Source organism: Cherax quadricarinatus, chromosome 39, assembly GCF_038502225.1.
Source record: "Cherax quadricarinatus isolate ZL_2023a chromosome 39, ASM3850222v1, whole genome shotgun sequence".
NCBI classification, from domain to species: domain Eukaryota; kingdom Metazoa; phylum Arthropoda; class Malacostraca; order Decapoda; family Parastacidae; genus Cherax; species Cherax quadricarinatus.
In genome coordinates this window covers 27,825,868-27,838,985 of record NC_091330.1, presented here as the reverse complement: position 1 = coordinate 27,838,985, position 13,118 = coordinate 27,825,868, and the positions used below count along the sequence as shown (strand labels likewise).

At 40.4% G+C, this 13,118-nt stretch overlaps 1 protein-coding gene across 6 annotated transcripts in view; it reads left to right on the top strand.

Annotated features, from left to right (window-relative positions):
• LOC128694822 (breast cancer anti-estrogen resistance protein 3 homolog) overlaps window positions 1–13,118 on the top strand; it is a 680,692-nt gene that overhangs the window by 580,186 nt on the left and 87,388 nt on the right. For all 6 annotated transcript variants that reach the window (XM_070092543.1, XM_070092541.1, XM_070092545.1 and 3 more), the window contains 4 exons: window positions 1,693–1,771; window positions 2,240–2,505; window positions 2,772–2,962; window positions 3,085–3,637. In XM_070092543.1, the coding sequence (XP_069948644.1) occupies window positions 1,693–1,771; window positions 2,240–2,505; window positions 2,772–2,962; window positions 3,085–3,637 (1,089 nt within the window). The remainder of the gene's footprint in view (window positions 1–1,692; window positions 1,772–2,239; window positions 2,506–2,771; window positions 2,963–3,084; window positions 3,638–13,118) is intronic.

Below are 13,118 nucleotides of genomic sequence, written 5' to 3'. Positions count from 1 at the left end.
TTTTAAGATAGGATTTAACAGTCTGTAGAGTAAATAATTTGGGCCTCCTCATCACACAGTTCAAAGACTCAACTATTGATATAGTAATAGGGCTGTGATAGAGCAGCTTGTAAGCCTTACAGTTTTATGACTACTGTTTTTGGCTGAGCAAGGAATGTTGGTTGGGTAAATATACAGATTTATTTCCATAAGCTCCATAAAGAATTTATGAAAAACTGATAACTAGAATGACAAAATTCATTGAACTGATTTCTTTTGTATGACTGTTTGTGGATCACAGAAGTCAACCAACTGACCACATGTGGCTCATGAGTCTGTACTTGAATCACCTTGATGGTGGTATGAAAAGACAGGTGAATAAACACTAGGGCATATTTATTAGAAAAAGTTTCCATCTTGGGACTTTGATCACTTTTAATATGCAGAGGTGAAGATGACAGTATATATATGTTTAGGCATAAAGGTCAGGTCAGCAGCCTGATGAATCTATAAGTGAGGTTCTTTTCAGATGGTGTCAGGCAACTAATGAGGTCACCTAGTAATATCCACATATTTTTCAGCAATTCAGACTGGGGTCTATCATGTTACAGTCTGTCTACACAGTCAGTTGAACATACTACAACTGAGAATGCCTGAAAAGCACTTAGAATACACTAAAGTGACAAAAAGTGTATTGCCTCCATTAAATATTTTGTACTATTGTTTATTGCTGTTTTAACAGATATGCAGATGAAACTACCATAGATGGGAAGACTGCTGAAATACTTTTTTGATTAATATATTTTAACCGGCAAGCCGGACTTGAGTCCTGGAGGTGGGAAGTACAGTGCCTGCACTCTACGCAGGCACTGCACAGAGCGCAGTCTTGCCTCTGGCAAGACAGTGATGGAGTGAATGATGATGAAAGTTTCTTCTTTTTTGGGTCACCCTGCCTTTGTGGAAAATGGCCAGTGTGTTAATTAACCCTTTCAGGGTCCGTCCCGTAGATCTACGGCTTTATGTTCAGGGTCCAAACCGTAGATCTACGCCATGAGCTCAGCTCACTCTGATAAACTGTGAGTGGTACATTTGGGCCTAGATATGAGAGAATACATCTATGTGGTATGTGTGCACCACATAAAACAGATCCTGCAGCACACTGTGTATAATGAGAGAAAAAAAATGAAATCATGATTTTTCGATTAAAACAGCAACTTTGCAGTGTTTTTTCGTATGTTTTTTATAGTTGTATTTGCGATTTCTTGGTCTCATTTGATAGAATGGAAGACATATTACAGAAATAGAGATGATTTTGATTGGTTTTAGCACTGGAAATGGCTTGAAACTGAGCTCAAAGTAGCGGAAATGTTAAATTTTTGCCGATATTCAAGAGTAAACAAACGACCTCACACGTCTAATACACGTCAGCTGGTGGGTCTAATATACATTCACAAATATGGTGATGATATTTATACAATTATTACAGTATTGCATAACAGTAAATCTTCTATTTTTTGGTGTGAATAAAAATTCATTATGTGAATAAAAAATCAAAATGGAATTTATTTGTAAAGCCTCAAAACATAACTAATGAACAGAGGAAATGTTAGTTTAGTGCCAGGAATGCCTACATTGTTCATTCTGGACCCTATTTTGAAATTGGAAAAAAATAAGATTTTTTTTACCCTTACTAAATGGACTTTCTTCCTTTAGGGACTGTATCTCCCAGCCTGGTGACTTTGTACTGACCTGCCGCTGGTCTGCACAGACACTCCACTTCGTCATACAAAAGGTAGACAGTCATATTCCTGTGTAACACTGTGCATTATTTTTATCTATCAGTTCTACTTATTCCATAGTTATATTGTTATTTGTTCTTTGTCTTAATCATTACAATACAATGAAATTGAATTTTGTTACATGAGCAATGGCATATTAGGAGCATTTACCACGTGATACTGTGGTTTGAGGGTTGATGTTCATCGAGTTTCCTTATTTTGGGTCACCCTACCTTGGTTGGAGATGGACAGCGTAATTGTTTTTATAAACGTAGGTTATATACAGGACACCCCCACTTACGCAGTATGTAGGTTAGGTTCAGGGCTACTGCCATAAAGCGAAAATCACTGTAAAGTGAATCACCCTTTTTTTCCCTTTTAAATGCATATTAATGCCTAATAACATTTTTACACTGTCACACATTAAGTTAGCAATAAAACTACACATATACACATTTACTTACAAGCATATTTTTCTTCAGACAGTAGTGCAACCCAACACAGTTTATGAAAGGATACAGTACCAGTTGGAGGATGATGCCTACGACTCTATCCCTGACCTGGTGAGGGCATACGTTGGTGGCAAAAAACCTATCACAGTCTCATCTGGTGCCCGCATCTCAACACCTGTCAATCGCACAGCACCATTGAGTTTTTATGCTTCTAAGTATGCTGCTCAGACTGCCCACACCTTCTCACATGGTACTCTTAGCCGACCAATTAACAGATCATCTGAACCTATTCCTGGGTAAGTATGTATGGTATGCAAAGTGAATGTTAAACATCTTGCCAGCACCACTCATTATCTTGAATAGTATTGCAGTAATGAAGGTATTGTCTTCAGCCTTTATGAAATGCTAATGGGTAGCAGTCATTATGGACTGTGCTGTGCTGGGTAATTGGATGAATTTTATATTATTTTAACTAGTTTATCAACACTAATTCATAGAATTTAGCATGACTGAAAATAACTAAATTAAAAACACACACAATTAAAATTGTTTAATTTCTTAGGGGTGGCATGATAGGTGGGAGTATGCTAAGGCACCAGCACTCATATAGCAGCCCTGTAGGTGTGGGCTGCACCATAGTGAGGAGCCCTGCTCACTCTCCACCCAGGATGAGACGAGACACAGCACCAACATTGCCCATTAAAACACGGAGCAGCAGTACGTCAAGACCCCCAGATGAGCCACCTGAAGGAGGTATTGGGGGGAAATACTCACTTTTGTTTAAATACTGTACTTTACATAGTTACTTCTTACCTTGTTGTAATCTAAATAATACAATATCTCTGAATAATTACATTTTAGATTTTGTTTTTCAGTACCTAGCAGGATTGATGAGAAAAGTTGCAGTAACGATGGAGTAATTGGCTCTCGACCAACTGCTGAGCAAAATAAATTCACCTCACAGTCATTACCACGGAAAATGGCACAAAAATCTTTTACAATAGCCTCAGAGCATCTGGCAAGTTTGTCTACAGAAATGGGTCTTGGAGTCCACGAGGAAGATAAACCATTAGAAAAATTATCAGAGGAGGAACCTCCACCAAAACCTTCACGTGTTCCATCTGTTAAAATTAAGCCCAAGAAGCCACAAACAAGTATTAATGAACGATTATATGCCGAGATAGATGAGCTTGATGAAGATGAAATGAAAGATTTAAAAATACAATCTTCAGCAGATGATGTAAAAACTCCTACAGGAAGTAGTGAAACAGACAACAATTTTAAAAATAGTGAAGATGTGACAGCATGTACTGACACAACATCGACTCCCCGACACTCGCGCTTGTCAGAGATGTATCAGCCCTCGGGTTCAGATTCTGGTAATGGTTCTGGTGACTCAGTACAAACATCTGCCAGTGATGCCAGGAAGTAAGTCCCACACATAATTACTATTATTTGAATTAGATTTTCTTCTCTGTAACTCTAAGCATACAAGTGTATTTATACATATTCTCATTGTGTTGTTTAACCCGTAAACTGTTCAAACGAAGATCTACGTTTGCTCGTGTAGCGCTCCAAAAGTAGATCTACGTTTTTTTACATTCTCTGTTATGGAGAAAATCAAGGGCGGAGCGCTACGAGCGCAAACGTAGATCTACGTTTGGACAGTTAGAGGGTTAAGGGTAGTAACTGGATGTGTACAACATACATTGTACAGGTTATGGCATTTTCTTATTTTCTTAACAGACTTTTTGTCCACAGGGGACTATTAATTCATGAACTGATAGTCTCTGGTGGACAAAACATCTTGAATACTGAAATGCCATAACATACCTACTGTTGGTATGTTTTACCACTGTACGTATTACCATGGATGAGCTTGATTAAAACAGTTAATGCACAAGAGTTTCTTCACTCTGAAGGATGGGTGGGGATGTTACATTCAGGAGAATTAATTAAATTGTTATGTATATGGACTAATGACAAAATTGCTATTGAGTGAATTATGATGAATGCATTTCCTTCTCTAGATAATCAGACTTTCTTGGGAAATGCCTGTTGTCATTTAAAAAATTAGATTATGATTTAATGCAATGCTTGATAGCTTTACAACACCACCATAGTAATTAATAACACACTGCATGAGCTTAGCACAATCACAATACTGAATTTCAGTCACAATATTGCTTCATCATAACACTTGTCATCATTTGTTTTATGACAGAGAATGATAATATATCTGCTTTCTGGTAACTGCCATCTCTGTTTATCTGTCATATACTAATAACCCACCTAAGGCATACTTATACCCATTGACAACCCAGCTATCTGTAAGCTTCTCTGTCTCTTCTCCATCTGTGAACTTGTATGTAGCAGCTCTGTAGCTGCTACACACAAAAACATTTAATTATGTTATATTAGTATACTCTTTCGTTTTTCTTTTTGGGCCACCCTGCCTTGGTGGGATACGGCCGGTTTGTTGAAAAAAAAAAATTAGTGTACTCTCCCATAAGATAGTGTTTGTTATATTTTTGAGACCTAAAAAAAAGCCTTACAGGATTCCTTAAAACAATTCATTTCTTGCCTTAAAATGTTGGTTGTGGAAAGGGATATGTGGCTGTACCTGGGCTGAGGTGGATGGTTGTGTTTCTTGGACTGAGGTGGACAGCTCCTCTTGTTGGGTTGAAATCAATACACAGATGTTAGTAGATGGTTGTACCTATTGAGTTATCAGGTATTCTGTAATGCATCCCTGCTCTGTTTTTCCTTACAGTTCTATTTCACAACTAACAGGAAGAACTGCCTGGTCAGTAGTGTGCTTCACAGAAATACTTGTAGGTGTTTCATGTGACTTTTCAGTGTAGAAAGTCTGAAGCTTTACCAGTGTATATTTCAGTGTGTAATGAGTTGTTTCAGGTTCTTCCTCATCTTATCTGTTTTCCCTCTATCTTGGAATTGAGTTTTTCCATCATTTCTTCTACTGTTCATCATCTACCTGGAGTTGATTTTGGGGGTCACAGCCCCATCTCCCAATCCCAGATAAGACCTCCCAGTTGTTGGCCTGATAAACCATACTGTTGGTGCCAACTGCAGGCATTCCAATGTATGCACCACAGCTGAGATGATCAGAAACTGACTTTAGGAACTTATAAAATTCCCTCATTAAGACAGCCAGGGATTTGTTGGTAATTTCTCTTATGCCGGAGTGCGTTTATGAGTCTTGATCCCTTTATAATTGTTGAGTTCTCTCTCACTGTGCTTACTGTGCCCTGCTTTTCATTGGAGATACATTGCACTGCCAGGCCTCTGCTTTCATGTGGAGCAATTTCAGTGTGCAGGTTTGGGAACAATCCTTCCAGAATTTTCAAGGTGTAGATTATGATCTATATTTCTCACCTATATGCCAGGAGTACAAATCTAGGGATTTCCAGTAGGGATGTTTTGAATGGAGAGATAAAGATAGAAAACTATAACATGTATAGATGTGATCGAATTAATAGGTCACAGGGAGGAGTAGGACTATGTAAAAGATACTTCTTGTTGCACAGATGTCCTGAATTCTACGAATGATATAACAGAAATCCTAGGCATTAAAGCTGAAAACAGGAATTTGGTAATTATCCTAGTATATAAACTACCATCAGCAACTGCTGAGGAATTCACAGATCAGTTAAGGAAGATAGATAGCTATCTGGATAGGCTAGAAAATCCCACACCAAATATTTTACTCCTTGGAGATTTTAATCTCCCACATGTAAAATGGAAGATGGCACAACACAATGTTATACCAGAAATATCTCCTGGAAGCACCCTGGCTCAACAGGCACATACTAGGGAATTAATGAGGCTTTGTGAAAAGTACTCTTTGAACCAACAGATAACTGATCCCACTAGAAATGAAAATACCCTGGATTTGATATTCACCAACAACAAGGAGCTAGTCAGAGACAACAGTTACAAAAACAATATACTCTGATCACAACATCATAGAAGTTCAAACAATTATTAACTCAGGGTTAGGGAACTGTGCCATTAATGTTAGAGGCGGGATGTTCAGTAAGTTTAATTTTAACAACCATAAAATTAACTGGGAAAAAATAAACCTGACGATGAACAGGAAATGAGTGAAATCCTAAAAGAACAGTATGAGTAAATGTTCAACAGCCCACTAAATGACAGCAAGGTAGAAAATGCAGAAACATTTTTCACTCCAGCAGAAAGCTGTGCAGACCAACTAACTGACATTAGTACGAATCCCATAGATTTTGAAAAAGAAATGGATAACATACCCATTACCTCAGCACCTGGACCAGATTCATGGAATGCCCTATTTATAAAGAAGTGCAAAGTACCACTAACATGAGCCCTCAGTATTCTTTGGAGAAAGAGCTTAGATCTAGGTGAAATATTGGAGGCCTTAAAGAGTGCAGACATAGCTCCTTTGCATAAGAGAGGTAGTAGAGCACTAGCTAAAAATTACAGACCAGTAGCCCTAACTTGTCACATCATAATAATCTTCGAAAGAGTAATGAGACGGCAGATTACAAATTTCATGGACCAGCACAACCAGTGTAACCCGAAGCAGCATGGTTTTAGAGCAGACCAATCATGCCTGTCACAGCTGCTGAATCATTATGACAGAATTATGGAGGCGTTGGAAGACGACCAAAACACAGATGTGATTTACACAGAATTTGCAAAGGCATTTGACAGAAGCGATCATGGTGTGATAGCGGACAAAATGAGAGCCATGGGAATTATGGGAAATGTAGGCAGATGGATTTTCAGGTTCCTAACACACACAACACAGAATGTAGTAGTAAACAGAGCAAGATCCAGCATCAGCGAGGTAAAATGCTCAGTGCCCCAAGGCACTGAGCTTTGCTGTTTCTCATCCTCATAGCAGACATAGATAAAAATTCCCGGCACACTTTTGTATCATCATTTGCAGATGACACTAAAATAAGCATGAAAGTCACTAAGGTAGAGGAAACTGAAAAATTACAGGAAGACATAAGCAGGGTTTTCCAGTGGGCAGTGGAGAACAACATGATGTTCAATGATGATAAGTTCCAGCTGCTTAGATATGGAAAGAATGAAGAACTCAAAAGGAACACTATATACAAAACTTGTAAAACACATACAATACTTGGTTATAATTATGTCAGCTGTCCTTTCTTTTAAAGACCATAACGATGAGAAATTTCAATTACTCCGATATGGTAAATATGAGGAAATTAAAACTTCATCAGAGTACAAAACAAATTCTAGCCGCAAAATAGAGCAAAAAACCGTCAAAGACCTGGGAGTGATCATGTCGGAGGATCTCACCTTCAAGGACCATAACATTGTATCAATTGCATCTGCTAAAAAAATGACAGGATGGATAATGAGAACTTTCAAAACTAGGGATGCCAAGCCCATAATGACACTCTTCAGGTCGCTTGTTCTGTCTAGGCTGGAATATTGCTGCACACTAACAGCACTTTTCAAGGCAGGTGAAATTGCTGACCTAGAAAATGTACAGAGAACCTTCATGGCGCACATAACGGAGATAAAACACCTCAATTACTGGGAGCGCTTGAAGTTCCTGAACCTGTATTCCCTGGAATGCAGGCGGGAGAGATACATAATTATATACACCTGGAAAATCCTAGAGGGACTAGTACCGAACTTGCACACGAAAATCACTCGCTACGAAAGCAAACGACTTGGCAGACGATGCAACATCTCCCCAATGAAAAGCAGGGGTGTCACTAACACGTTAAGAGACAACAGAATAAGTGTCAGGGGCCCGAGACTGTTCAACTACCTCCCAGCATACATAAGGGGGATTACCAATAGAGCCCTGGCTGTCTTCAAGCAGGCACTGGGCAAGCACCTAAAGTCGGTACCTGACCAGTCGGCTGTGGCTCGTACGTTGGTTTGCGTGCAGCCAGCAGTAACAGCCTGGTTGATCAGGCTCTGATCCACCATGAGGCCTGGTCACAGACCGGGTCACTGGGGCATTGACCCCCAGAACTCTCTCCAGGTAAACTCCAGGTAGACAAAGATCATGACAGCCAAGAAGATGACGGGGTGGGTATTGAGAACTTTCTAAACAAGGGAAATAATGTCGATGGTGACACTCTTCAAATCGCTAGTGTTTCCTCATTTAGAATATTGCTCAGTGCTGATGGCCCCATTCAAAGCAGGAGAAATAGCAGAGGTGGAACAAATACAGAGATCGTTTTTGGCTCGCATTGAGCCAGTAAAGCACATAAATTACTGGGAACGCCTTCAAGTCTTGAACATGTACTCATTGGAGCGGAGGAGAGAGAGATACAGTGGACCCCTGAGTTTTGTGATTAATCCGTTCCAGAAAGTCTGCCGAATGACGAAATTGCCGAATGGCGAAACCAACTCTTCCACATCGTCGCCACTCACCTCCAACTCCAGGGACTTTCCTAATACCACAATAGATTCCACAACTGGCATAGGCTCTTTAGGGTCAGCCTCAAACCCTTCAAAATCCCTCTCTTGTACACATTCTGGCCACATTTTCTCCAAGCAGAATTCAAAGTTCTGCAAGTCACTTCTTCCCAAGCCTTACCTATAAGGTTTATGCAAGTGAGGATATTGAAGTGATCTATCCAGAAATCTCTTACGGTCAGTTCAGTGTCTGAGGTCACTTCAAAGCACTTTTGAAACACTGCTTTGGCATACAGTTTTTTGAAGTTTGAAATGACCTACTGGTCCATGGGCTGGATGAGAGGAGTTGTATTAGGGGGCAAGAACTTCACCATGATGAAACTAAACTCCTCCACTATTTGCTCTTCCAAGTCTGGAGGATGAGCAGGAGCATTGTCCATTACCTCAGGAGGCACTTGAGTGGCAATTTATTTTCCAGGAGATATTTCTTCACACTGGGGCCAAACACTTCATTAAACCAGTCTAGGAAAATTCCCCTTGTGACCCATGCCTTATTATTAGCCTTTCACATAACACACAAATTACTCTTGGCGACACTGTTTTTTTTAAACACTCTGGGATTTTCAGAGTGATATACTGTACTAGTAAAGGCTTCACTTTGCAATCCCCAGTAGCATTGTGATGAATGGTTTGAAAAACCGACAAGTTGAAGATTGAGATGGTATCACTATGACCCCGCCTCCTCCTGCTTCGCCTCACCTGACTACAGTATATAAGCCACATCTACTGCACTATGCTGTACATTTTACAAGATTGATGGACTGTACACATCGACTCCAGGCTGAGGGACTGATTACCTCAAACTCCTCCTCTCCTTACACCTTCTGCTTTGTATTGGACTGATGAAGCCACTGTGTGGCAAAACGTTTCCAGTAGCATTACTACAAAACATGAGAGTAAGCCTATCCTTCATAGGCTTGTGTCCCGGGAGTGCCGTTTCCTCCTGCGTGTTGTAGGCCCTCTTTGGCATTTTCTTCCAAAAGAGGCCTGTTTTGTCACAATTAAACACTTGTTGGGGTTTGAATTCTCCAGTGTCTACACACTCCTTAAACTCCTGTACAAACTTCTCAGCTGCTTTTTTTGTCATAATTGGCAGCCTCACCATGCCTTATCACACTGTGAATGCCACTATGCTTCTTAAATCTCTCAAACCAACCTTTGCTGGCCTTAAAATCACAAGCATCACCACTTGTTGCAGGCATTTTCTTCATGCAACTGCCTTGCCTTTTCACATATTATCGACTGTATAATACTACCTCCTGCTAACTGTTTTTGGGTAATCCACACCAACAATAACCTTTCCACTTCTTCGAGGATTTGCGATCTCTTTTTTGTCAGCATATCTACCCCTTTTGCAACAACAGCACACTTTATTTCCTTTCCCTTCACCACGATCGAAGTGTTGGTTGAATGGGGTTTGCCATATATCCTGGCAAGTTCTGTAACACGCACTCTGCTCTCATATTTTTCAATAATTTCCTTCTTGAATTTGATCGTGTTCCTTGCTTTCTTTACCAAAGGGCTTGCACTAGCTTTCCTTGGGCCCATGGTGACTTATTTAGCAGTTCCAAGCACAAAAAACAATGGATTATTATGAAATGCATTGTATGAACCCGTTGGATGATGGATACGTGCTGGTAAACAATGGCACACCGAGTGTGAATGGTGCGGGAGACTGGCTTTGTGTGCGCGGTGACGGGCGGATGTGTACTGGACAGTCGCCGATTCACGAGTCCAGTCACGAACCGCGAGGCTAAATTTTGCCAAAAAAACTTGCCGAAAGTCGGATTTCATGAAAGTCGATGCCGACGAAATTCCGGGGTCCACTGTACATGATAATACATATACAGTGGACCCCCGCCTTAGGAATGCATCACCTTATGTTAAATCCACCATACGAAGCATTTGAACGCAAAAATTTTGCCTCGCCTTACGTGATTCATCCAGGACGCGTCCCACGTGTGGCCTCAGCTGCCCCGTGGGTGCCAGTGTTTACAAGCCAGCCAGTGTGGTCGCATCCACTCATACATTGGGTACATTTCACCTTATCCCAGTGTTTTTTGTGCTTGTAACTGCAAAATAAGTCACCATGGGCCCCAAGAAAGCTTCTAGTGCCAACCCTGTGGTAAAAAGGGTGAGAATTAGTATGGAAATTAAGAAAGATTTTGAAGGGTTTGGGGCTAACCCTGAAAAGCCTATGCCAGTTGTGGAATCCATTGTGCCTACTTCAAAGATTAAGGAAATGTGTGCAAAGTGGGTTGATGTGCAAACCATTATGGATGAAAATCACCCTAACACAGCTATTGCAAGCCATGCTGGTGACTATTACAATGACAATGTTGTGGCCCATTTTAGGCAAATCCTAAAGGAACGGGAGGTACAGACCTCTATGGACAGATTTGTTGTGCGACAGACGTCCAGTGACTCTCAAGCTGGTCCTAGTGGCATTAATTAAAAGAAGAAGGGAAGTAACCCCGGAAAAGGACTTGTTACCTCAAGTCCTAATGGAAGGGGATTCCCCTTCTAAACAATAACAACTTCCATGCTCTCCCCTCCTCTCATCCCATCAGTCATCACCAGATCTTCAATAAAGGTAAGTGTCATGTATTCTATTCTTAGTAGAGTAGTAATTGCGCATGTCTTTCAGTTTGTGTGTATTAAAATTAATATTTCATGTGGTAAAATTTTTTTTTTTCATACTTTGGGGTGTCTTGCACAGATTAATTTGATTTCCATTATTTCTTATGGGGAAAATTAATTCGCCTTACAATAATTTCGGCTTACGATGAGCTCTCAGGAACGGATTAATATCGTAAGGCGGGAGTCCACTGTATACCTGGAAAGTACTCAAGGGCCTGGTCCCAAATCTGCACATTACCATAACAACATATTGGAGAGAGAGATATGGGAGGAAGTGCAAAATAAACCCAGTGAGGAGCAGGGGTGCAGTGGGGACAATAGGAGAACATTGTATCAACATTCGGGGTCCCAGACTATTCAACATCTTACCAGAAGATATCAGAAACACAGCTGGAACAAGTGTAGAAGCCTTCAAGAGGAAACTGGACAAGTATCTTCACCAGGTGCCAGATCAACCAGGCTGTGATGTATGTGGGACAGCGGGCATCCACAGCAACAGACTGGTTGACTAGGCAAGCACCAGACAGCCCTGGCCCATGGCCGGGCTTTGAGAGTAGCGAAACTCTTCAAAGGTAAATGTAGACACTTGACTTAATTTATAAAAAACAGAAAAGGTTTTCTCTACACTTTCACATACTGCAGCTTCTCCTGCCTTGTTGGAGAGCCATTAGTATTCAGTAATATTCCAGCATAGAGACAATAAGTGAATGAAGAGAATCATTGGTGTGGCATTTATTTTGAGTGCTCTAGTTGCAATAACATCATTGTTATAATTCTTGAAAGTGAAATCATCTGACAGTGTCACTCCCATGTTTCTCATTTTGAACTTCCTCCCTGTTGAATGATTTGTGTTAGTCTAGAACTCTGTTTCAGTTTTTAAATCCTCAATTTTTCCATAGTGGAGTAACTTACATTTGTCTTCATTGAAAATTATATGGTTGTCAGCGTCCCATGAAGTTTTGCTCTGTCCTCGATGATTGTATCTCATAAGATTTCTGTTATCTGCCAAGGATGACACAGTACTATGATTTATTTCTCCTGTCTATGTTGGATATAGGAGAGAGAAGTCGGGCAAGTATCATGAGGAACAGCTTTTCACTGTGAAAGCTTCTGACTTCATTCTTTTTGCTATTACTCTCTGGGTTGTATTTATTAAGAAGTTAAATTTCCATCAGCCCACTTTTCCAGTTTTTTCCTTTTGAATGTATTTTTTTGCACCATTACACCACGGATGTACTTATCAAAGGCTTTTGGAAAGTCACTGTATGCTACACCTGCATTTTACTTGTCAAGTGCATCCAAGACTATGGTGTAATGGTCAGCAGTTGCAAAAGGCAAGAGCATCACACTCTAAACCCATGCTGCTCTGGGTTGTGCAACTGTTGTGATTCCATGTGAATAACAATCCTACTTCTTAAGGCTCAGAGATTTTTGATGTGTGACATTAGCACTATTGGTCTATAGTTTTCAGCAACTAGTTTCTTATTACCTTTTGGAGAAGGGCCATACCTGTGGTTTTTGTTAATTGTGGGATGACACCTGTGTCCAGGCTCCTTCTCCATAGAATATTTGAGGCATATGCAAGGGTAGTGCCAGAATTTCTGTACCAGGCAGTGTAAGGGTGATTATGTGGTTGGAAAGGGTTGAGGCAGTGTTATTATTATTTTTATTACTTTTTTATTGGGGGCTAAGGCTACCCAAGTCTTCCCTGGTGCTACCCCTCAACACATTACAATAATTTCTTATAATTCCTGATAAATAAGGAGTTCCACGAGTCTGGGCCTGAGGCAGAGAGCAT